General features: G+C 41.1%; 1 protein-coding gene across 1 annotated transcript; it reads left to right on the forward strand.

Annotated features, from left to right (window-relative positions):
• Window positions 1-3874: 3874 nt before the first annotated feature.
• LOC136877109 (uncharacterized) lies at window positions 3875-13590 on the forward strand. The gene is made up of 4 exons (XM_068228545.1): window positions 3875-3931; window positions 7030-7186; window positions 10955-11022; window positions 13493-13590. The coding sequence occupies exons 1-4, from the start codon at window positions 3899-3901 to the stop codon at window positions 13532-13534; spliced, it is 300 nt and encodes a 99-aa protein (XP_068084646.1). The 5' UTR covers window positions 3875-3898; the 3' UTR covers window positions 13535-13590.
• The last annotated feature ends 10304 nt before the right edge of the window (window positions 13591-23894 follow it).

A 23894-nucleotide genomic window follows, 5' to 3' on the forward strand; every position in this document is an offset into this window, starting at 1 on the left:
AAGTTTAGTTTATATTATTTTTGTTGTCAACATCCTTTTGGTAAGATAATTAAAACCTTAGGGCAATGAATGAGGTATCAGTGGATAGTAGTTGTACCGACTTCTGATCCGGTACACTCAGTTTACGTTAAAACACGTAGTTTGTTTAAAACTAAACTTGCTTGATATATGAAAGCATGTAGATTAAAATAACTCTTGAAGGAGTGAGTGATATACGTCGTTTTAGAAGATTGGCAACACACAAGGTACCTGGCCAAATACAACAACGCCTTGCATTCCTGAGAAACTCTCAGAGAATATCTCGCCTCATCGATCAACTGCTACAACAAACCGCAAACGGCACAGGTAATGAAGCAAAGGCAGCAGGCAAGTCGGCACAACCTTCAAACCATCACATCTTAACAACTGCAACGTTGGAAAATGTATACTGAAAGAAAGCGATTGCAAGATAAGCTACCAATGACTTATTTTTGTGGAAGGCTTTTGCAAAAGGAATGTCATGGGACAAAACGCTCCAGAAGTCTAATGGACAAAATTTTCAAATATTGTGGTCCAAAACAATTTTCTTTATAAATCTCGGAGTGATCGCCATCTACTTGTTGTCACAAGTGTACGATAAATCTACCAGAAATTGTTGTCCATGAGCAACTTAAAAATTTTGTTGAGTGCAACTGAACGCAGTTAACATTCCCAAGATATTCTACTGCAATCAAAACGAGATAATTGCATGAAAGTGTTCCCAGCTGTCAACACCGATGCCAACAATGCCACGGACGTTACCAATACACATTCATAGTATGTCCAAAAATGAAGACGAATAAATTGTAGAAGGAGATAACAAAATTTATTAGAGTTGCGATTCCGTACAATCCGACGAAGGTACTGATAACCAGCTGGATCCTCTAGAATTCTTAAATAGTTTTAAACACAATTAATTTAGAAGAAAAATGCCCTTGTCGTGTTGATTAGAGGTGTAAATGTCATACAGGGCTTAATCAATGGAGGAGGAATGTTCCTCATGCACCTCCATGAATACACTGCCATTGCTCAATTAATTGACTTTGGAAAAGCGTTTTTTCATACAACGAATTAAACTCACCCCATCCGACCCAACTATACCTTTTCAAATGATCAGCCGAAGGTTACTACTAGGGTGACCAAGCATTGAACGAATGACGGACAAGACAGTCAAACAAAGTGGGACATTCCACACTTTTGGAGGACAGCTACATTTTGAACTGTAATTTTAAAATCATTAAAATGTTGAAATTCAAGAGCACTGTGTTGCAATTTCCCCTCCATTTGACGAAGAGTACTCTTACTGAAGTATTAACATAGAAAAATATATTCCACTAATTTTATTGTACAATTCCTATTCTAGTCTGTGGGTTGAAGACCCTTCATCCATGAGATGTACTGAAGTCTTCTCGCAAAGTTTAAAAAAAAAGTCCTGTGGACAGTACTTCGATCAGGAGATAAATACAGCGTGTTGGTTTCCCACTTTGAATTATATGCACAAACGCGTTTATTTTTCCGTTTTGCCTCCTCGAGTTTAAATTATGGCTTTATATTTTGTGTCGAAGCACAGTTATCCTTATCCGACACCGAATCCATTAAAAATCTCAAAAATTACAGAAAACCCCCAGTTAATACAACACGTCTCTAGGTCTTCCACATAAAGACATCAGTATTGGTCTTATGACAACAAGGTCGCCATATCGAACGGCTCCGCTGAACAGCATCACGGGAAAACGGCAACAGATTATATTGGTGAAACTCTGTCATTGGTTTTCCGTGTATTTCATTTCCGCAACCCCTCTCCTCATCTGAAGAAGCAGTTGCCCATGAGTCACACCGTAAAAGAGGCAATTCCTGGGGAGAAAGGCAACCAGAGCACTCTATCCGGCGTAGTGCTGAAGGTACGTAAAGTAGAAGCCTCTACTTCCCCCTCCCTCAAGGGTTTTGAAGTCCTTTGCTTTTAAGCTGGTGGTACGAAACTGTATTTTTCAGATAGTAACAGGCAAAACACTAGCCCAAACTGTTAGTCATGTAGATATAGAGACGCGTGCATGTGCACCTGGTGGGCTATTGCATCTGTCCTCTGCTTACTCAGGTGTTCTTGTGAAGGTGATCTCTAGCTATTTAAATGGATTGAGATCTGCACATTAGATGTTTTCTCTTCACGCAGTGTGATTAGTGACAGTGACCTTTCATTGTACGAACGTTGTATATAAGTAAAATGTGTACTTCCGGAGAAAGTTCAAGATCAAATTGCTGATTCATAGGTTGACTACCGTCAAAGGATTTTACGTAGTAAGTCCAAGAAGTCCATCATTCCTCACGGATTAACAAATTATTTTAGAGTAATTAAAATAACCATGGGCGTTTCATATTCTCTTACTTTGCTTCTTGTATAATATTTAGATAGTAGTATAAGGACTCTCGAACTGCGGAACAATGCGAGAAGTTTTTAAGTCGAAGCACAAGGAGCATTCTGACTATTGAAATTTCACATAAATTTTTAATGACATGCTTTAATAAATTGATGAAACTGATTTATTAGCTTCAATTGAAGTTACTCAAAATAAAAAAATAAATGAACAAGCCATTATTCTCAAAAATAAATATAGGTCTACCAGAATTCCAATTGATTTGTGAGCCAATATTTGGATACACAAATGTGTATTTTTTGTGATATTGGATAAATCTCCGTTTGTTCTGGTGGAAAGAACAAAACGTCGTCGTCATCTTCATCATTCGACTTTTCCGCCTTTTCCATTAGAGTCGATCTTCTCAACAGTTTCCACTATAACTTGTCACACGACTACTGCCTCGGCTTTTGTGACCTTCTGTATTTGATCCACACATATTATTGGTTGTCTTCCAAAGAGATTCCCATTTCGTTTTCCTCTAACTTCTAGATCTTACTTGGGCTATGTTTGACGTTCTTTTCTCCTCAGTTCGCATCACAAGTCCCAAATATTGTACACTTTTCTTATTCAGAATTTCTTGTAATGGCTTATACTGTAAGCTCTCTACAAATTTTTCACGCCCGGTATCATTTCTTCCTTGCTATATTTTCAATTCCTCGTCGTCCATGTCATGATTCAGAGTGATAAGCCTATATTGGTTGGTAACACCAAGGTTTTGGAATTTTCCTTCACATTCCACCTTCGGGTAATGTCCCGAACAAGGTAATACCAACTGTCTTCACTTTCCTATCCTTCACGCTGCTTTATTCGTGAATTAAAAACAATAAAATTACCGTATTTCATTTTTGTTTTAACAATCCATGACTTAGTGTATCTTAGTTTTTCTGGAAGAAAATGTCTGTAATTCCAATGTCTTACCTTCAATATATTTCCCTAATCCCTGAACATAGATTAGGTGTGAACCGAGACAAGTGTGTGCCTCAAGACATCTGTGACCATATCGGGGGGCGAAATGACAGGGAAATAATTTGAAAAGTTCTCTAACAGAACAATTTAGTGTACTTCGTAATCCAATTTCTATATTCTATATAATTGATGCTAACTAATCTTTCTTTTACAGTGCCAATTGTCATTAATAATTAATAATGCATTGCCATATAGGGTGGCACACAATATACAATACAATATAAAATTTGTTTACGTCGCACCGACAGGGATAGGTCTTATGGCGACGATGGAATAGGATACGAAAAGGCTCTGGGCAGGAAAGAAGCGACCGTGGGCCTAATTAATGTATAGCCCCAGTACTAGCCAGATGTGAAAATGAGAAACATGTTATAACTTTGTGTCATCAGTGTATGTAACTTACAGGCATATCGGTAATATTTAATCTTGAAATCCTTCTCTGGCCCTGTTTTTTAACGTAATTATTTCTGTACTTCACAGAGGATGCTGAGAAGGTGTACATGTACCGGACATTATCCACACAGACCCAAGCGGTAAGCATTTCAATTTTCAAGATTAAAAAAGAGATAAACCGAGTAGAAACAGAATTTTTAAACTTTATCTTAAAATTCTATCTCAACAAAAGTAAGTGTTGTAATCAGGACTTGATTTATCAAACATACAAATAATCAAAATGCCAATAAAATAACAATTTCTAACCATAATTCTTAAGACAAAATTCCTTCGATTTGTAGTTAACAGCTTATATTGTCAGAGAAGAGAACACGTTGTGATATAACGTGCGTAGCAACTGGAAGAAATTCCATTCAGCTCGGTCACTGATAACCACATTTTATCATCCTTAATGATCTGGCCTCAGAAAAGTTCTTAATTCTTCTTCATTTTTTACAATTTGCTTTTTCCTAACACCGATACAGATAGGTCTTATGCTGACGATGTGATAGAAAAGACTTAGGAGTGGGAAGGAGATGGCTGTAGTCTTAATTAAAGTGCAGTCCTAGCATTTGCCTCGTGTGAAAATGGGAAACCACCGAAATGCATCTTCAGGGCTACCGACAGTAGGGTTCGAACTCACTATCTCCCATATTCAAGCTCACAATTGAGCGTCCCTAACTGCACGGCCAACTCGCCCGGTACAAACGTTCTAAATTTAAATAATATTCATCTACAGTACGTTTTGGATGATAAATTTATTGTTGGCGCAACTCGTATTGATCCCAGGATGCAACTATCTTCAATAAAACATCTCGATATAATTACATCTTTATACAGGGTGCAGATAAACTTTGTTTCACAAATTACAGGAGTGTTAGATGGTACAACTACAAGTATTGTAAAGATAGGAACCAACGGTCTGCCATGATTCGTTTTGGCTGCCTACCTTTCAGACGGTCGAGGGTTAACGAGTCACAATGATTTTGCTGAGACGCTGTCGGCGTGACCTTCCGCCTGTCCGTCGCTGCTTCTGCACGTGTCCGAGAGGCGTCCGTAGTTTTCCAAAGTATACGTGAATCATTGTTAAGTCGATGTGAATTGTGCCGCCTGGCTGGAGGGAGACATTGCGAGCATCTGCTCTGAAGTACTGTGCGTTTGTCCCTTCAGTGTTGATCACGTAGAATGTAAACCAAAAGTAAAGAGTGTGTCAAGTTTACGCACGAACACCTGGGAGGTTGACAGCCGAACTGAGGTTCTTAAGAGCACGTAGCGCCGAATGTAACCCCTGGAGATCTATAGGGTCTCTCTTATAAACCCAGACCGAGCGTACGGTGTTTGCACTCTGCGTTACAGCAGCTGCCTCAGCCCAACTTACGTGGAGCGCGGCCGCCCTGCTTTGAGAGTGTGTACTATCATTCATGAAATCTTACCTTATAAAAGATGATGGAATTGTCATCCTTCATCAATGATGCAAGATACCACTCACAATACCTCACTCTTGTGGTTGGATCAGCAGGCTTTAAATTATGGGCCCGTGTAAACCTGTACGGTTTGATGTGTAGCTTTGTGTGCAGAAGAAACCGAAACCCCTGCTTGTTCTGCTAATATTGTGAGTGATTTATTCGGCGAGCCTTCAAGATTCTCAGAAACTGTTCATGTTTTTTATTGATCACTGAGCCAGTAGTTGCAAATGTATATACAATTACGTGAATCTGTGCTCGTGAAGGTGGCACTTCACCAGGAAATTGCTGAAAAACGCATCGCACCCCGTCGAGCCAACTTGTACTTAAGATAACTTTTACATACGAAAACACGGTGTCGCAATGATAACTGCCTCACCGTGTAACAGCTGAGATTCAGACTGGCTATTGGTGCTAGGTTGAACACGTGCACGCTCCTTGCGCGCGCCTCCCATACAGCTTCTTAAATCTCCGACAATAAAAACGCCGCTGGACGGTCTGAGTTTATGAGAGAGGCCCTGAATGGTTCCTATGTTCACAACACGTGTATGTACCCTCTACCACTCACTTAATTTGCGAAATAAAAGTTTTCTGCACCCTGTAGTTTTGAAGTGTAACGAAATGTGCATTTTTAAATTTACCTAGAGCAAATGTGTATTAGAAAGCGTGATTTAAGAGAATCAAATTTATTAATAAAACCCCATGGCACTACAGCCCCTGAAGGGCCTTGGCCTACCAAGCGACCGCTGCTCAGCCCAAAGGCCTGCAGATTACGAGGTGTCGTGTGGTCAGCACGACGAATCCTCTCGGCAGTTATTCTTGGCTTTCTAGACCGGGGCCGCAATCTCACCGTCAGATAGCTCCTCAGTTCTAATCACGTAGGCTGAATGGACCTCGAACCAGCGCTCAGGTCCAGGTCAAAATCCCTGACTTGACCGGGAATCGAACCCGGGGCCTCCGGGTAAGAGGCAGGTACGCTACCCCTACACCACGCGGCCGGCCAAATTTTGAAAATTGTATGAGCATATATTCAGAACATTGGCTTATGTAGTTGATTGCTCTCCAGCTAGATATCCTGAGTCATGTATGTCGGCATGATGCCATTTCTTTGGTGTAATTGTTAGTATTCCTGACCAGGTCGCTCCCTCACAATTCCTAGCACGTTCTTATCCCATCTTCGCCATAAGACAATATCTGTGCCAGTGCGACTTAAAGCCAAATTGTAATAAAACATATTTTCCGTAGTTTCCACTTCTAGATCATTTTGGGTTAATTTTTCCTCCTTTACCAGCTTCCAGCTTTTTCTGAAGAGCTTCCTTATTGCAATTCTCAACAATTCACCGGCAGTATTGTTTTGCCTTCTGCTGGCTGGTGAACAATGAGCTTCTGCAGAGTTCTTTGTGGAAATGTATCGCCCACTGGTCTGGTGAAGCACTCTTCAAATTCAGTTTTTTTTGGAACTGAATAGGAATGATCCTTGTAATTTGAACCAAGCAAAATTCTCTCCTGATCAGATCAGTTACAGACACGTTGGCAATGTCTCCCCTTCAGTGTTTACGTAGTTGGAATTTATTTTCAAAATTAAGAAATTTCTGTTTATTTTCTTACAAATTTCACTAATGTTTAATTCCTATTTTAAGTTACTTTCTAACTATTTCACTCCACATTTAAGCCAAGATTACGTACTGAATGTTTTTCAGATTTACATTTGATCTAATATACTTCTCCCGTTTTAGTGTCTGCAATACTGTGTTTACGCCAAGCTCGGTGTGATGAAAGGTACTCAGTTCGCTTCCCTTGAGACCCTAATGCCTACCTACAATGAAGTACATAAGAAGGATAGTAATTACCTCAAGGTTGGAGAAGCCACTATGCAGGATTGTTTAGATGAAGGTAAGTTCAGATGTCGTGAGGTACATATAAAACGCTAACTTGTATGTTTCACAAAACTCATGCTCTTAAACCGGGAGGAGTTAAAAGGTGCAGTTTGCACCAAAATCTTCCAAATCGTCTGAATAGTACAGTGAAAATCTTGCATTTCTTAAAAAGCCAACGGAAATATTTTTCTTTATATAATTCATTTAATTATGAATAATCTATGTACATAAAACGCTAAAATGTATGTTTCACAAAACTCAAGCTCTTAAACCAAAGGGAGTTAAAAGGTGCGGCTTGTATCAAAATTATCCAAATCGTCTCAATAGTACAGGAAAGTCTTGCATTTCTTGAATAGTTACAGGGTGGGGGGGGGACATGGGGGCGGGGAGATATAAAAATACTAGGCTAATATAGGCGAAATATCAATTCTTTCTTACAAGGAGGATACAAAGCTCATTTTAAGACCCTTGACGCAAAGAACAAAACCCGGTAAGCCCTACGTGCCCGAAAAACATGTTTTAAGTACCTGAAACCAACCGTCATGGAGATATCGGCACCACACTACCCGTGCTCTAGGAATTGGATACAGAAATGAACTGACGTAACCATGGCAATGTCAGCTCCAAGATTCTACAGCAGTGAGATTATGCATGTAAGTATGGGCATAGATGCCAACCAAAATTGGTACACAGATTACTGGAAAAAATACTGTGTGTAAGACCCTGATAGGACTCCTTTGGGCGGAGATGGATAAGGGGTGAATATAAAAATAGTAGAAAACGACCTATATTTTTGCAGAATCCATAGCTTTTGGAGTCGCTGAGGTGAATTGCTACACTCTAGATATAATTTTTAAGTCCAAGATCAGCCCCATTGGCACGGAGGTGAGAAGGGGCGGGAAAGACTATGTCCAAAATGGTCGAGATTATGGATTTATTTTTCGGCATAGCTCTCAACCAAACTTGGTACACATTACACTTACTATACGAAACAAAAAAAACGACTGTGGGGGAAAGAAACCCCTAGCACCCAGATACTGATATCGAATCCATAGTTTTAAGGGTCCCCGAGTGGATCTGTGACAAGCTGGATGCCGTTTAAGTCACAGTCGGAATGTGCAATATGACCAAGATTATGGAGTATACGTGTAAACTCAAGCATACCTTTTTCGTGAAGTCGTAGCAGTTGTACGACTGAGCTTGGCGTGGTCTATCGTATTGTGCTGAGTGTAATCAATAGTACGGTAACGTAGTGAGAGCTTCAAAACTTAGCCAGATAGATTAAGAGGGGAGGGCTTGGAAAGGGGGATATGAAAATCCGTGGTTCGCCTTATTTTCCGACCTGTGATTGAGTGTCCGCGAATATTTGACCGATGCTTGGTTTGGTGTGGTTTGATCTTCTTATGAAAATAATGACTCATGTTTGCTTTAACGTATAGTTACGGTTAAATGGTACTTAATACCAATGATACTACAACAAACATTGTATGAAAAAAGTTTAATAAGTCAGAAATAAATTCACCCTTCATACGGATGTGGGAAGAAAGTGGGGGTGGGAATGGGGAGGCGGATTTCTACATGCGCGAGTTCTCGCACGGGCACGCTAGTATTATTTAATATTGTTGTGAAGTCTTAAAAAATCCTTTGTAATTTCACATAGTATGCTGTGAATCAATCCTAAACTCTCAAGTTATATACCGTTTCATTCCAGTTCGTGTCGCCAACTAGGTGTGGTGGCCAGCCAGAGCGTGAAAATCCTCAGTTTGTAGACTCAAGTGTGGTAGATCCTCTGTAATTCTTTGCATTTTCCCCTGGAACCTCGACACGCTTCCTTTAGTAATAACACTGACCAGCAATGCTTCATCGAAATGCATCGTATAAGTTTCATCGTTATGGAAACTGATCTCTTGACGCTTCAAATTTTTCTATTGTCTATTAAATGTTCCAGTCGTGATTTTTTATTAATATCTGGGGAAGTGCACGAACCAATCTGAATGGAACTTGAGCTTATCAGTGTATCCGTGCCAATTTGGCGGGTCACCGACATCTCTCTCATCCAGTGCAAGCTGGCCAATGTTACAATGCAAGGAACTTTAATTTATTAAAAAGTATGACTAAACTTATACATTCGATAAGATTGAAATTAGGTATTCATGAGAAATGGGGATCTTACACAGGGAAACTATATCATTTCAATATTCTAAAAGGGGGCTCTCTATCCTGAAAGAAAAAATCGAGCATGGTTCACTGGGGAGGAAGAGGGCTCCATTTCCCTTCGCAAAATCGAAAATTAGTAAATCAAATTTGCACTTTTGGAGAAGCACATACCCTACGAGGTAACTCAGCAACCATCAGTGATTAGGTTTGGGGGCAAAGGTGACTAAACGGAGGGAATTCTGCGGATTGGCGATGTTACGAATGGTAAAAACCTTTAGTTTACACTCCTCATAAGACATTCATGGTAAATAATGGGGACGTGTTTGCTTTTCAGTTTTAACACATATTACTTCACAGTTACACTTTAAAAGGATTACAATTGCTATTCATTCCACATTCGTTTTCATCACGGAAAGTACTATAATTTGATATTGTAATACATATTTAAAAATACGTCGATTACACAAATTGGTTAAATATCTACAAATATGACGTCTTAGATACGTTTAAATCTTCTCTCTTTGTCAAACGTCAAGGGCTGAGCACTTTCAATTCTAACTCCTCGCTAATTACAAATGCGTATTATAGTCGCTATACACAGTTACATAAGTTATGAGACAGAATACATAAACGCTGATGATAGCCCGAAATCCTGACATGAAATCACAAAAATATTGCAACAAGATTCTAACTAGACATATTTCCTATAACCTAAGTAAAATGTTATCTGACTATTGTCCAAGAACATTGAAGATATGAAGGGAAAACTGTTGGAGTTAGAACGAGAAGCAGCAGCTGTCGGGATAAAAATAAATGCTGTGAAGACAAAAGAATGAAAGTACTGCAAACCTTATCTGCTAAGCAAATAAAGGAAGTTAGTTGTTTTATCTGTCAATGACGTAAAATGTTGATACAGGGAAAGACGTCAGGCTCGAATACTGAAAGCAAATACCTAATTCATTTTACTATACTCTATTTGGAAAAGCAGGAATACTTCAAGAAAATCCAAGACCCAACTTTTCAATAACAATGTGAATTATGTTCTTCTATACGGCTGTGAATCATGGAACGTCACGAAACAAATTGCACACCACCTCCATGTGTTCGTAAATTGCTGTCTGCGGTATATCATCATAAACGATGGTCTGAAGTGATCATGAACGAAAAGCTGTAGATGAAAACCAACCAGAAACGCACTGGTGAATAAATAAGGGAAAGAAAATGCGAATGTATAGGACATACATTAAGAAACTAAGACGGATAAATTTGAAAGTCGGTCTTGCAATGGAACCCAATAGCAAAGAGGAAGCGTGTAAGACCTAGGAACACTTGAAGGCGAACGGTTAGAGATAACCTGATTGGAATTGGGAAAACATGGCATGACATTAAGGACCTACTGTAGATGCAGAAACTAGCGAATGGAGAGCTTTCTCGGATACCCTTTGCTCTAGAAGGAGAAATAACAATATTACATTAGATTAAGTCAAATATTTAGTAGGCTAACGGACACTGTCAGAGATAAATAAGTTTATGGGGGTGATTTTAAAATACCTTCCCGCCAAGGCAATAATTTACTGAATTCTGTATTATTAATACGAAAACATATTTCTCATTCGTTCTGTTCCAGTGAATGCCTTGGTTACGGATGATACCTGTGTCTTGGCCAAATACATGCAAGAATGCCTGAATGTTAAGGTAAGTATTAAAATATTTTGAAATAGGATGTAGCAAACTAAAATATGCTTCAAAACAAACAGTATTGAAATTAAAAACATACTCTGAGCAACAACCAGTACTGAACGTCCCTTGAAACCTCTCACTATAACAATGGAGGCACTAACCCCCCTGCGACAACCCTTTGAAGATCGCTTAGTTTCTTATGGAACTGAATTCTTGTGATCTTTCCACTCTTAGGATCTCACGTTATCAGACAATAACATATTACACATGATGAAAGAATCCAGTTTTCGGTCAGATGACACATTTTGGAATATTTCCGAACTGCCGGGGGAGCCAGATATTGTTTGTGTGTGTGTGTGTGTGTGTGTGTGTGTGTGTGTGTCCTTACAGCAACCTATGCTCAATGACATTTTCTACAATCCACAGGACCCTTAATGAATATGCGTGAGGGTGCATATTTTGAATATGTTCTGTACCAATGCCAGAGATAAGTATTGCTGCTGTCACTTTGTAGGTTATAATGAGGTATCTTGATGTTTGTCATTTCAATACTGTTTATATTTTCGCACACTCTATTAACCTTTTCCATCTACTGTTATTGGTTTTAAGTCCCACTAACTAATTTGATGATGTTTCGAGACGGCAAGGTGCCGCAATTTACTCCCGCAGGAGGTCTTTTACGTGCCAGTAAATCTACCGACACGAGGCTGACGTATTTAAACACCCGACTGAGCCAGGATCGAACCTGCCTAGTTGGAGTCAGAAGGCTCAACCGTCTGAACCATTCAACCCAGCTAACCTTTTCCATTACTGCCCGAGTTAACTCGGATGTCAACATGTCTCCCCCTGCCCCAGACACGAGTTCACAATGCGTTCTTCTCTGCTTACGAGTTCACTGTGACCGACGCTGTAGTTTTGTTGTTCGTCACAAGGCGGTACCGGTAACATCTGGAATGCTCTATTGAGACGACAGCCTATTCGCTTTACCGTATTTTAGGAAATTGATAATGAATCCGACATTAATGAGCATAGTGAAGATGAGTTGCAGTGAATAAAGCTGAAGACAGTTATCACGCCAATCAATCAATCAATCAATCAATCAATCAATCAATCAATCAATCAATCAATCAATCAATCAATCAATCAATCAATCAATCAATCAATCAATCAATCAATTAATCAATCAATCAATCAATCAATCAATCAATCAATCAATCAATCAATCAATCAATCAATCAATCAATCAATCAACTGCAAATAATATTTCAAAATTTCTTGAGCATCTCCCTTGGTAAATTATTCTAATCCCTAACTCCTCTTCGTACAAAAGAATATTTGCCCCAGTTTGTACTCTTGAATTCTAATTTTATCTTCACGCTGTGATCTTTCTTACTTTTAAAGACACCACTTATACTTATTCGTCTACTAATCGGATCATACCACTTAGTCGAGCAACTCGTCTCGTTTCTCTCAAGTCTTCTCAGCCCAAACTTTGCAACATTTTCGTAAAGCTACTGTTTTTTCAGAGATCACCCAGCACAAATTTAGCCGCTTTCCCCCGGATTTTTCCAGTTCGCGAATCAAATAATCCCGGTGAGGGTCCTATAGACGGTAGCCATACTCTAGTCGGAGTCTTAGGAGAGACTTAAACACCCTCTCCGTTACATCCTTACTACCTACAATCGCTAAATACACTCATAACCCTGTGCAGAGGTCTGTGCTCTTTATTTACTCTATAAGTGTGACTTTTATGCGTAAGATAAAAATGAGTTGCAATGCATAAAGCTAAAAACATCATGCCATTGTTAACTTGTAGTAAATGTGTCAAGATAAAAGTATTCCTAATATTCTCTTTGCATGACTGTTCTAGCTTGTAAATACAATTTAATTCTGTCCAATAAACTATGAAATCTCTGCATAATCAAAGTATAAATGCACTGTCATTATATAAACAGGCGCATGTATTTGAGATTCACTTCTGTAGGTTTTATGTGGGTTCGTCCTGCAAAGTCATCCATGCGGAGAGCCTTTGCGCCAGACTTCTCATTCTTCAGTATAACTTATCTCACAAGGTGGGGTCGCTTATGCAGATTTTCTTCTACCATTAGGGCCTGTGTTGCATCATCTACTCAACAAGTTTTTATGCTATATTAAATGATGTTCATTAGTCGTCTTCTGGGACGCCCTCTGCTTTTCTTTCTCTCCGGCAGCATTTCCAGCATCTTCCTCCTAACATATTTCTATTCCCTTCTTTTGACGTGCCCGTACCTTCTGAGTACTCATTCCCTGTGTTTTGCAGCCCGTGAGCTATGTAAAGTTAAGAAATTTAGCTATAACTTTATGTATTAAATTTTCCGAAAATAGGATACCTAATTAAAATGAAACCTCTGTTCTTCCATTTCAGCACTAAGTACTTGATTGATTTTTATAATATTAACCATCTCATTTAAAACCTGCTTTAACAAGAAAACATTTTCCTTTTCAGTCTCTGGAGAAGATAACCCACCTTGGAGCCCCTTCTTCATGAAGAAACCTGCATTATGAGCCTTTCAATAAAGCAGAATAAAATTCATTGCTAGATTACCTATTATTTCATTTCAATATCAAGGAAAATTGCACTTTTTTATTTTTTGTGGATTTATTTCCACTTACCTGAGGTCCACACATCGCGTAGAATTATTCCAGTTATACTGCTGGATCCCCGGTCTAGAAAGCAAAAAATAAGGGCTGAGAGGCTTCGCTGTGCTGACCACACGACGTCTCGTAATCTGCAGGCTTTCGGGCTGAGTAGCGGTCCTTTGGTAGGCTAAGGCCCTTCAGGGCTGTAGTGCCATGGGGTTATGTTTTTATAATACCGGATCCCCTTCCTGACGTGAATCCTAGATGGAGGAAGGTAATCAATACTGCATGTTTCTGTGATGGTTGGTAGTGTGATATTTTGCACGTAGATGAAGATATGTATATTGATAATGATATAAACACACAGTCCCCGGGCCAGAGGAATTAACCATACGCCGTTAACATAACCGGCCCGGTCGGGAATCGAACCTAGATCTCTTTGAATCGAAGGCCAGTATGCTAACCATTCAGTCAAGGAGATGAATAATAATTGCACCGTATCACAGGTATTATTAAAGCAATGTATAAATAAATTCTGTGAAATTTATGATTATAAGTTTACATTTTAAAATGCCAATTATTACTTCTCTACTTGTACGCTAATCGTCTTAAGATAATGAATATATTATGAATATGAATATAAGGAACAATTAAAGTTACGCTGATCTTAGTTATAATAATGGCATAATATGTATAAGTGTGCAGTGTATCAAAATTTGTGTGATATTTGCGGGTTCATTGCTGTTAGGTAATGCTGACTATCCGACGTGTACGTAGTTAACATAGAAGAATGTCGACTCTGTACTCTGTTATCTAATTGAGGAACTGGAAAACGCAGCTGCGCCTTCTGGATTGGGCAACGTCTCTAAATTCACTAAGCCTGAAATAGAAATCAATGGCAGATTAATTTTGAGAGGCATTGAAGATAAGGCTTAAAGTTAACGGCGTAACACACTTATCACAATGGTCAGGAATCGTGCTAACCGTTACCTAGCATCCTTATGGAGTCTTTAATAACTAATGTGGAGGTGATTTTGGTGCTTACTGTTTCTATAGACATAACTTTAAATGCTATTGTACTGAATGATATATTTTGACGGGACGGGCGTGATAGAACATTGATATTATATAATAATTTATTGCAGCCAATGGCCATACACACAATAATTCACAATGATTGGAATTTAATTACCTATGTAATCTATAGAGTAAAAGGTACAATGTCAGGTCTTTACGAGTAGTCATAGTGGGAATCGACTTCCGTTCTGCTTGTAAGCAGGTCCGTACAGTGGTGCTCATGTGTCCATGTGTTCCATCTGTGAGAGGACATTTAGAGCTGAACTTTGCCTCACACATATTATAGCGCACAGTGATGAGACGTCGTTTGCTTGTCTAATTTGCGACACTGAATTGAGATTGCATTTTGCAGGGCACAGTGATGTAAAGTCATCTGTTTGTCTAATTTGCAACACTCTGTTGAACATGCCTCGTCCGCTTGTAGGTGCACGCGGTTCCTCTTTACCAGTCTTTAGCGAGTGCGGTAATGGATATTGTTCTTGCGGTGCAGTTGATGAGGTGGTACCTGGGGCATTTTCCACCACAGAGCCGGCAGGTACATTCTTCGTCTGGTTCGTGGTATCCAGCGGTTTGGCATACCTTTCCGTGGAACCCGTGGACGGCGAATCGGGTGAAGGTGTGGCGTAGGTTGAAGCCTGGCCCTTTCCATTCGTCGTTCCTCACTGCCTCAGTTTCATAGAATTCTTCCGGGATTTGCTGTGCTTTTCGTCGTCTTTCTTCCAGGACTGCGGCGGATGCTTCGGTCTCGGGAAGGTTTAAGGAGGTTTTTATGTCCTCTAGGAAGAACGGCTCATCCACCAGGGTGTACACCAGTCTGTTCTTTGTATATTTTGATAGTTGGAGGATTCGCTTGAGGTATCTGGCTTTGATATTTTCAATCCTTTTTAGATTCGCTGTGGTTAGTTTGTTCCAGAATAATTGTATACCGTACGTGGCTACCGGGGCAACTTTAAGTATGAACAATGCCACGGCCGTTTTCACTGATAGATTCTGGAGCTTGGGGATTTCGAACATTGCTCTAGTTGCTGCTATCGCTCTTTCTTTGACGTGTAGTGTGAAAGTTGCTCCTTTAGTCTGGAGCATGCTACCTAGGTACTTGAATGACGATACTATTTCTAGCTGGTCCCTGCCGTTTGAGAAAACGGCGTCTTTTGCGAGTCTTCCTCCTCTTCTAAATTTCATCACTTTTGTTTTCTCACTGTTGATACTTAATGAGATTTTGTATGCCCATTCTTGTAGGTTATTGAATGCCTTCCGGATTGCGATGGGGTTTCCTGATAGCAGAGACATGTCGTCGGCATACATTACAAGATTGACCCCTGCTGGTTCAGTTGCACTTGCGATGTCGGCTGTCATCAGATTGAACAATACCGGGCTCATTGGGTCTCCTTGGAGTACTCCTTTGGTCTGCGTTATAGGTGTTGAGATTGTTGTCCCATCGTGGATTTTCACGTAGTTTACATTAAGTATAACTTTTATGATTTCCAATTCATGCTGCAAGTTGGTTGGTGTTAGTGTTGCTTCCAGTTTTCCTATTAGTATCTTCCTGTCGATGCTGTCGAAGGCCTTTTGATAGTCGATGAATATAGTGTACAGTGATGTGGATGGTTGTGCTAGAGCGGTGTCTATTTCATTTGTTACTTTCCCTATGGCTTGTAGTGTTGACTTTCCGTCCATGAATCCGTATTGGTTGGGTGGTATCTCTTCTATTATTCTTGGTCTGATGCGAGCCATGATGGCCTTTGAGAACATTTTGAAGATATTGCACTCCAGGGCGATTCCTCGGTATGAGCTGGGATCATCCCTATTGCCTTTGCCTTTGTACAGTGTGATTAGGTTGGCCTGTCGCCATATGTTCGGAATCCTCTTGCTTCTCAGGCATTCATTGAACAGTAGCGTCAGTGCACTTACAGTGTCCGCCGCCGTGGCCTTGACGTGCTCGTTGTACACTCCGTCTGGGCCTGCTGCCTTTTTGTCCTTGGATTCTTGGATAATTCTCCATACTTCATCGGCTGCGAGTGGTTGGAGTGTATGTTCCGGTATGTCTCTTTTTTCAAACTCGTTCGAAGATGCATTCCCAAGAAGTTCTCGGAAGTGTTCCGTCCACCGCTGCGGGCTTATTATAGAGGTTTTCTGTGTTGACTTGCTTCCTTTCAGGATTCGGTGGGGTTTTTCTTCTGGTTCCTCGATCAGCTTTTTCTCTGCTAGTAGTTGGTGGTCTATCTTTTTCATTCTTAGTATTTCTTTATATGCTTTCCTCGCCTCAGCGTATTTTTGTAGGTGACATTGGCTGCTACTGGATCTGGCTTTGTGGAGGTATTCCAGAGTTTCTTGTCTTGCAATGTAGCATTCTTTGTCAAACCATTTCTTGGCCGTTCTCTGGATGTTTGGTTTAGTAGTTGAGGCCAGTAGAATTTGCTGCAGTTTTGACGTGGCTTCTTCAATGTCTCCCAGTTTGATCATTGAATTTATTTCCGGTATGGCTCTTTTGCTTACCTCCCATAGGTTCATGTCTAGTCTTCTAGGGAATCTTGTTGGTAATTCCGGAACTTCCATGGGTGCGTCTAAACCTATGCGGAGGGAGGTCTTGACTGGTAGGTGTTTCCTGATTGCATTGTTGAGTGCGATCGTCTGCTCCACTTGGTATATCCCTTGATTACTGAGGAATACCAGGTCGTTTGTACTTTTCCCGTTATGTCCTATGTATGTATACTCATCTTCTGTGTTCACTAGTCTCAGCCCGTTGTCTATTAGGAAGTCTACAACATTGTCAGTTTTGATGCTTCTTTTGTCAATCCGGCAGTTGAAGTCCCCGGCCACAAGGAGGGGCTTATTGTCGTTGAATGCTTCGATGACTCTTCCTAAGCTGTCTATAATGGTTTCTGCATCGATATTTGGATTGAAATAGGCTATTATTATGTTGATGAGTTGGGTAGATAGTGACATTGTGAACTGTGATTTGAAAACTACACGTGTTGGTTGCAAGTGTGGTTTGAGGTAGCAACTGATCCCACCTTCAGGGCGTCCTCTGCTTCCTTGTTTTGCGATGATATGGGTGCCGTAGAATCCCTGGATGTCAATTCCCTCTGTGGCAAGGGTCTCTGTAAGCATTACGATGTCGTATGTGTCCCAATTCGTGATTGGATCTCTGGAGAGTAGCGTTCTGAGTCCTTCAACGTTCCATAGTATCGTTTGGATTGATGTGTAAGTTCTGTCTCTGTTGAGAGCTGAGCGATTGGCGTTGTCGAGTGTTGAGCTGGTGTTGACGGTCGGGTTGGTTGGTTCACTGTTAGAACTTGTAGGGGCGAAAAGTTACTCTCTCGGGCCAGAACGATGGGTCCTCCATGGTTTCCTTTTCGGAAAATGGAACTGCGAGCCTGTAGGATTTGTTCTGTCCTTTGGAGTTTAAGGGCGTGACTTCCCGAACGTCCTTTATGCCGTTTTCTGCGAGGTGGCTCTTTATATCTTCCTCTGTAGTGGTGGGGTCTAGTCTTCCAACGTAGAACCATGCTAGTTTTTCGGCGGCTCTCAAGTTGCTACTACCTTTTCCTGTTCCTGTACCGTAATGGTTACGTTTGTGCCAGGATCTGGTGCCCTGTGTGTCCGTGGTTGCTCGTAGCACGCTGCTGGTTTGCTCTCTAACAGTGTGGTTTTGGCTTTGGGTCGGGCTGTGAGCGATGTTTTGTGTGTTTCTCGTCTCCTGTGCATGGTTTTGAGTTACTCCTAAGTACGGTTGCTTGCCCGCAGTTGTGGATTCCTTCCCTATTGATGTTTGCTGGGTCATAGTAGATTTCAGCTGGTCCGTCATATTGCACCCGGGTAACTCAGGTTCGAATCTCGAAAGGTGAAAGTGAAATTTGTTACATTATTGAGCACGAGTGTCAGAAATAACTGGGACAAATTAGACTTAAATGAAACAATTGTTGTTGTTCTTCTTCTTCTTCTTCTTCTTCTTATTATGATTACCGAGCGTCACTAGGGCATGGGCTTAGCTTAGCTGGCTTTCTACTCATACGGCCGATGTTCGAATCTCGTTGAATCCTACGTTTGAATTCTTATTTGAAACATAACTTGATATCGGGGCTCAGAAATAAATGGAATGTGGTGAAGCAACATTATATAGGTACTGTATATATACATTCGTTTAGCCACTTAAGGAGCACGTGGGACCATTAAATAGCACTGGTATTCTTCATATTCTTGTTCTTCTTATCTTCCCAAAACTTCCTCATACTTTCACTATGGGCCTTCAGCCTTTCTTGTGTCCATGAGTTTTTGAGTTCAAACTTTTCTCATATGGATTCTTGGGCGCAAATTTATGGGTGTTGATCTTTTGTCTGTATGTATTCCTTGTGGTTGCCATTGGATCAACGTTGACTTCTGCGAGGTCCTTTTTTGCATCCACTAGCTAGTGAACTTTGGTTTGTCGGTTTCCGTTGATAATAAGAAATATTTTCTTAGTCAGTCGTGAGTCACCCTAAAGTGAATCGCTCAGTGAATGCATAGAGTTCTTCCGAGCTTTTTCGCATCCATATACTGTAACAGGAACGCCCGTACTTCAGTTTATCGGAGAGCATGAGGAACGACAAGGCGTGTACGGCCCATGCTAAGAGAGTAAGAGAGAAGGGTAGTGAAAGAAAAATTCATGATTAAGTGGATCCTTTAGTTTATTCAATAAATAGGCAAATAATTATGTCACCTTTTATAGCTGAATTGTAGATTTGTCCCTGAGGGCGTAAAGAGGACGTTGTCCCGCGGCGGCTGCGTCGTCTTGCGGTCGGCGTCGGCGTTGTCTTCCGTCGTTGGTGTTTGTATTAGTGTTGATGACTCGAACCAGAGGCAGGAACGGGGAAATGTGGAGCTTCCACATTTGACGTCATGGGGTACTGGTGTGACACTTCCCTATGGCGAAGCACGCCGAAATAGTTCCCACAGTAGCAAGGATAAAGTTAGAGTCACAGTTCGTATTGGGAATAATACGCAAATGAAACAATCTAGAACCTTCCGAGGTGCGGTGATCAAGCACTTCATAAAGAAAATTAAATTTATCGAGTACAGTCTCTGCACTGTACTCCACCAGCATAATACATTTGTTGAAATAAATGACAGTCCAAATTCCCGTGCGTCGTGATTTTCAGATAAACACTGGCACTTAAGATCATAATGCAACACAGTTCAACGGATAGACATAGTCTTTAAATGAAATTGGGGCTGGCTAGAAATACTACCGCTGCTTTCACACAGTCTTTGAACGAAATTAATGCTGGCACAGTTAATGCAAGAACACAGTCTTTAAATGAAAAAAAGCTGACACAATTAATGCGAGAACACAGTTTTTAAACGAATTCAAAGCTGGCACCGTTTATGTGAGAACACAGTCTTTAAATGTATTCAAGCTGGCGAGAACACAGTCTTTAAACGAATTCAAAGCTGGCACAATTAATGCAAGAACACAGTCTTTAAACGAATTCAAAGCTGGCACAATTAATGCAAGAACACAGTCTTTAAACGAATTCAAAGCTGGCACAGTTTATGTGAGAACACAGTCTTTAAATGAATTCAAGCTGGCGAGAACACAGTCTTTAAACGAATTCAAATATACAGCCGGATCGAGAGACGAATTATGTCGCGACGGCTTACTTGCACACACTCGCTGACTCACGGCTTACTGCCGACTCACTCCACTCTCTGCCTTCAGCACACTGCCGTCGCATACCGCGCACTCCCTCTGCTTTACTGCAGGCTCTCTGCTTACATTCTGCCTTACCCCAGGCTGGCGACTCGCTTATATTTCGTTCATGCAGCAATGGAACACGAAGGAACCTTCTGCGTGACGTCGCTTGTCCTTGGCCGGTGTTCTGGAACGTCGCGAACTTGCTCGCAGTTCCCACTATGCCAGTGCGCTCGGCGCAAGCTTACGGTCGGGTATTAGCGAGCTTCTCTTAATAAAAGAATGAAACGTGAATGCTCGTAGGGTGTTACCGTTTCATCTCCCCCCCTGCTCGGGAAAAAGAAAATTGCTGGGCGATTTTCTTTTCGCTCATCTCCTAGTAAAGTATTTCTTGAGATTGGCCGAGTTGAAGATCCCCTCAACGTCGCTATCTACCCTTCCTACTTCGTAGGCACCATTATCTAGTGCGGTAAGTATCCTGAAGGGTCCTATGAACAAGGGACAAAATTTGGCGTAAATTCCCTGGTCAGGGTGTGAAACTGCAGGCTTGCGTATTAATACTAGGTCATCCACTTGTAAGGGTTGTCGAAACTTGTGATGTCGTAACTTCTTTTCTCGGATTTGAGCAGCATGTCGTAATTGCCGAAGTGCCTTGGTAATGCGAGCTTGTTGGCTCACTGCTGCGTCAGGTTGATCAGGCAAAACTCGATCCCAAGGTCTGTCAGGGGTGAGGCCTTTATGTACACTCAAAGGGATGTCCTGAATAGACTCATGCATGGTGGTATTGACGATCCTTTGCATAATGGGCAGAACTTCAACCCACTTCCAATGCTGTTGTCCACAATACAATCTACAGAATCTGGCAATTTCGCGCATAACCCGTTCGGCTGGGTTGGCTTCCGGGTGTCGGATGGAGTTCATGATATGCCTTATCCCAAGTTCTTCCAGTGCAACTTGGAATTCCATGGAGGTAAACTGACTTCCATGGTCTGTTAAGAGAAATTCCGGCTTGCCCATCTCGGGAATGATGTTTCGACGAATCCTGCGGAGAATGTTCCCGGTATTTGCCTTCTGAATTGGAAGCAACATAGTGTATTTAGAAAATGCATCCATGGTGACAACAATGTATCTGTTGGCACGTAACGCCTTGGGCAAAGGTCCATATAGGTCCATTGCGAAGATCTGGCCAGGTTTTTCAGGTATTAGAGGTCGTGGATATTCCCGGAGGAGCCTGTTATTGGGCTTGATCCTTTGACAAATATCACGAGTCCTAATGGTGTTACGGATGTCACGGCGTAAGTATTCCCAGGTAAACCTTTCTCTAATCAGGTTTAGGACCTTGTCCGTACCGGCGTGTCCAGAAATGGAATGGCAATGCCATATAATAGCAGTCCTTATTTGAGGAGGGGCATAAATACGATCTGTTGTTCTAGCGAGGTCGACGTACTTGTGAAGTAGGCCATCATGGTAGCAAAAATTTTGAGCTATCCTAGATATACGAGGATACTCGTCGTCGTCTTGAGGGATAAATCCTTTTAAAAAACGAATCAGCTTATGGCTTAGAGGATCTCTTCCTTGAGCTTGCGCTAGATACTTTAGTCGTCGCAAGAACTCTTCGTCTTCCTCATTCATGACTTCAATCGCATGGATCGAAACCTCATCTGTCGGATTCCGACTTAATGCGTCGGCTAGGATATTTTTCCTTCCGGGCCTGTGAACAACAGTGATATCAAATTGCTGTATAAACAGCGCCCATCGGGTTATCCGTTCGCTTGTAATGTCTGACTTGAGAATAAATGTCAGTGCTTGATGATCTGTGCAAATAATCACCGGATATCCAAAGATTATTTTCTTCCAGTAAATGAGAGAATGTACTACGGCAAGGGCTTCTAACTCTGTTATCGTATAAGCCTTTTCATGGGGTCTCAACTTGCGGCTCATGAACGAGAGAAAGATGCGAACTTCAGGTTCCCTTGGATCAATTTGGAAAAGAGCTGCACCGATCCCTATGCGGCTGGCGTCACATTCAATATAAAAGGGTAGCTCGTAATTAGGATAGGCCAGTTGAACATTGTCTTTCAACATCTGTTTTGTCGCCACAAATGCTTTATCGCAGACATCAGTCCACTTCCACCTGTTGTTCTTCCTCAACAACTGCTGCAGGGGTGCTACCGTTTCAGTAAAATTAGGGCAATGCTGCGCGAAGAACTGGCAGAGGCCTAAGAATTGCCTGATGTGTTTCATTCTTGTGGGTTTAGGAAATTCTAGAATACATTGAATCTTAGCCGGATTGGGCTTGATCCCATTCCCTCCAATAAGATGGCCTAAAAACAAAACTTCAGTTTTGAAAAACTGGCTTTTCTTGGCGTTAATTTTAAAGTTCTTGGTCTGTAATTCCTCCAACACCTTATGGACATCTCGTACATGTTGTTCCAGGGACTCGGACGCGATGATGATATCGTCCACATAAATGGTGGTGATTGCCTTTACTTCATCGGAGAGTTGTTCCTCTAAGGCTCTGATAAGAACTGCACCAGAGTTCTTAATGCCAAAAGGGAGTCTAATAAAGGCATAAGTGACATTATCAAAGATGAATCCGGTAAATTTCCGACTATCTTCATCCAATAAAATGTGAAAATATGAAGAAGCCATGTCCATAGCAGAAAATACTTTCATGTTATGAAATCTCCTAATTACATCCCGGAGAAGGGGAGGGTGGTCATATTCTAGCACAAGCCTATCGTTAGCATTTGGTTTTCTTACTATAGCCAGAGGATTAATATAAGGTGTGACGCATTTTGATATGATTCCATCATTCTCCATCTGTTTAATAATGACCCGTGCTTCTTCCAAGTACTTCATGGGTATCGGATAAGGCCGTTTCTTATAAGGTGATGTGTCAGTAACATCTAAGTGGTGCTTGAAACCCTTAATGACTCCAGGTTTTTCAGAAAATACATCTGGAAACTTCTTAAAAAGCTCTTGGATTGCCTTTATTACTTTATCATCATCGTAATCTGGGCTTTCAGCTACATTGGCGAAAAGCGTGAAGTTGTAGTGGTCCTCGTTAAACTCATCATCGATAATGGACGCCATCTGGTCCTCTACGGGTCCCACTTCCTCGGGTCGCCCCTCTTCGTGGACGCTTTCTTCGACAGGCGGAGCCTCGCTCATCTTGCCTTCTACTATGCCCACCGGGGTCTCACATTCCGGATTCTTCACGTCATTATAAGTAACCAACTGTAGCCCTACAGATTCGACGTGGAAAAATTTAATCACATTAGCGGGATAATCAATGATTCCCCCATGTTGAATGAGAAAGTCTGATCCAAGAATTAAGTCAAATTTCATTTGCGTCAAAATCAAAAATAGATGTTGGAACTTAACACCACCAAGTTCTAACTCAAGAAACGCCTGGAATTTGCATTTAATAGCTTTGTCAGGAACTATGCCTTTAACCTTAACTTGAGCAACCGGCAAGATGGAGATGTAGGACGTCTCCTGCGCCACATCTATTAAT

This window comes from Anabrus simplex, chromosome 7, assembly GCF_040414725.1.
Source record: "Anabrus simplex isolate iqAnaSimp1 chromosome 7, ASM4041472v1, whole genome shotgun sequence".
Classification (NCBI taxonomy): domain Eukaryota; kingdom Metazoa; phylum Arthropoda; class Insecta; order Orthoptera; family Tettigoniidae; genus Anabrus; species Anabrus simplex.

Excerpts from the sequence above, each read along its gene's own strand:
- LOC136877109 (XM_068228545.1), top strand. The coding sequence starts at position 3,899 with ATGTACCGGACATTATCCACACAGACCCAAGCG. Across the intron at positions 3,932-7,029 it reads TATCCACACAGACCCAAGCG|TGTCTGCAATACTGTGTTTA; the intron begins GTAAGCATTTCA and ends CTCCCGTTTTAG. Across the intron at positions 7,187-10,954 it reads GCAGGATTGTTTAGATGAAG|TGAATGCCTTGGTTACGGAT; the intron begins GTAAGTTCAGAT and ends GTTCTGTTCCAG.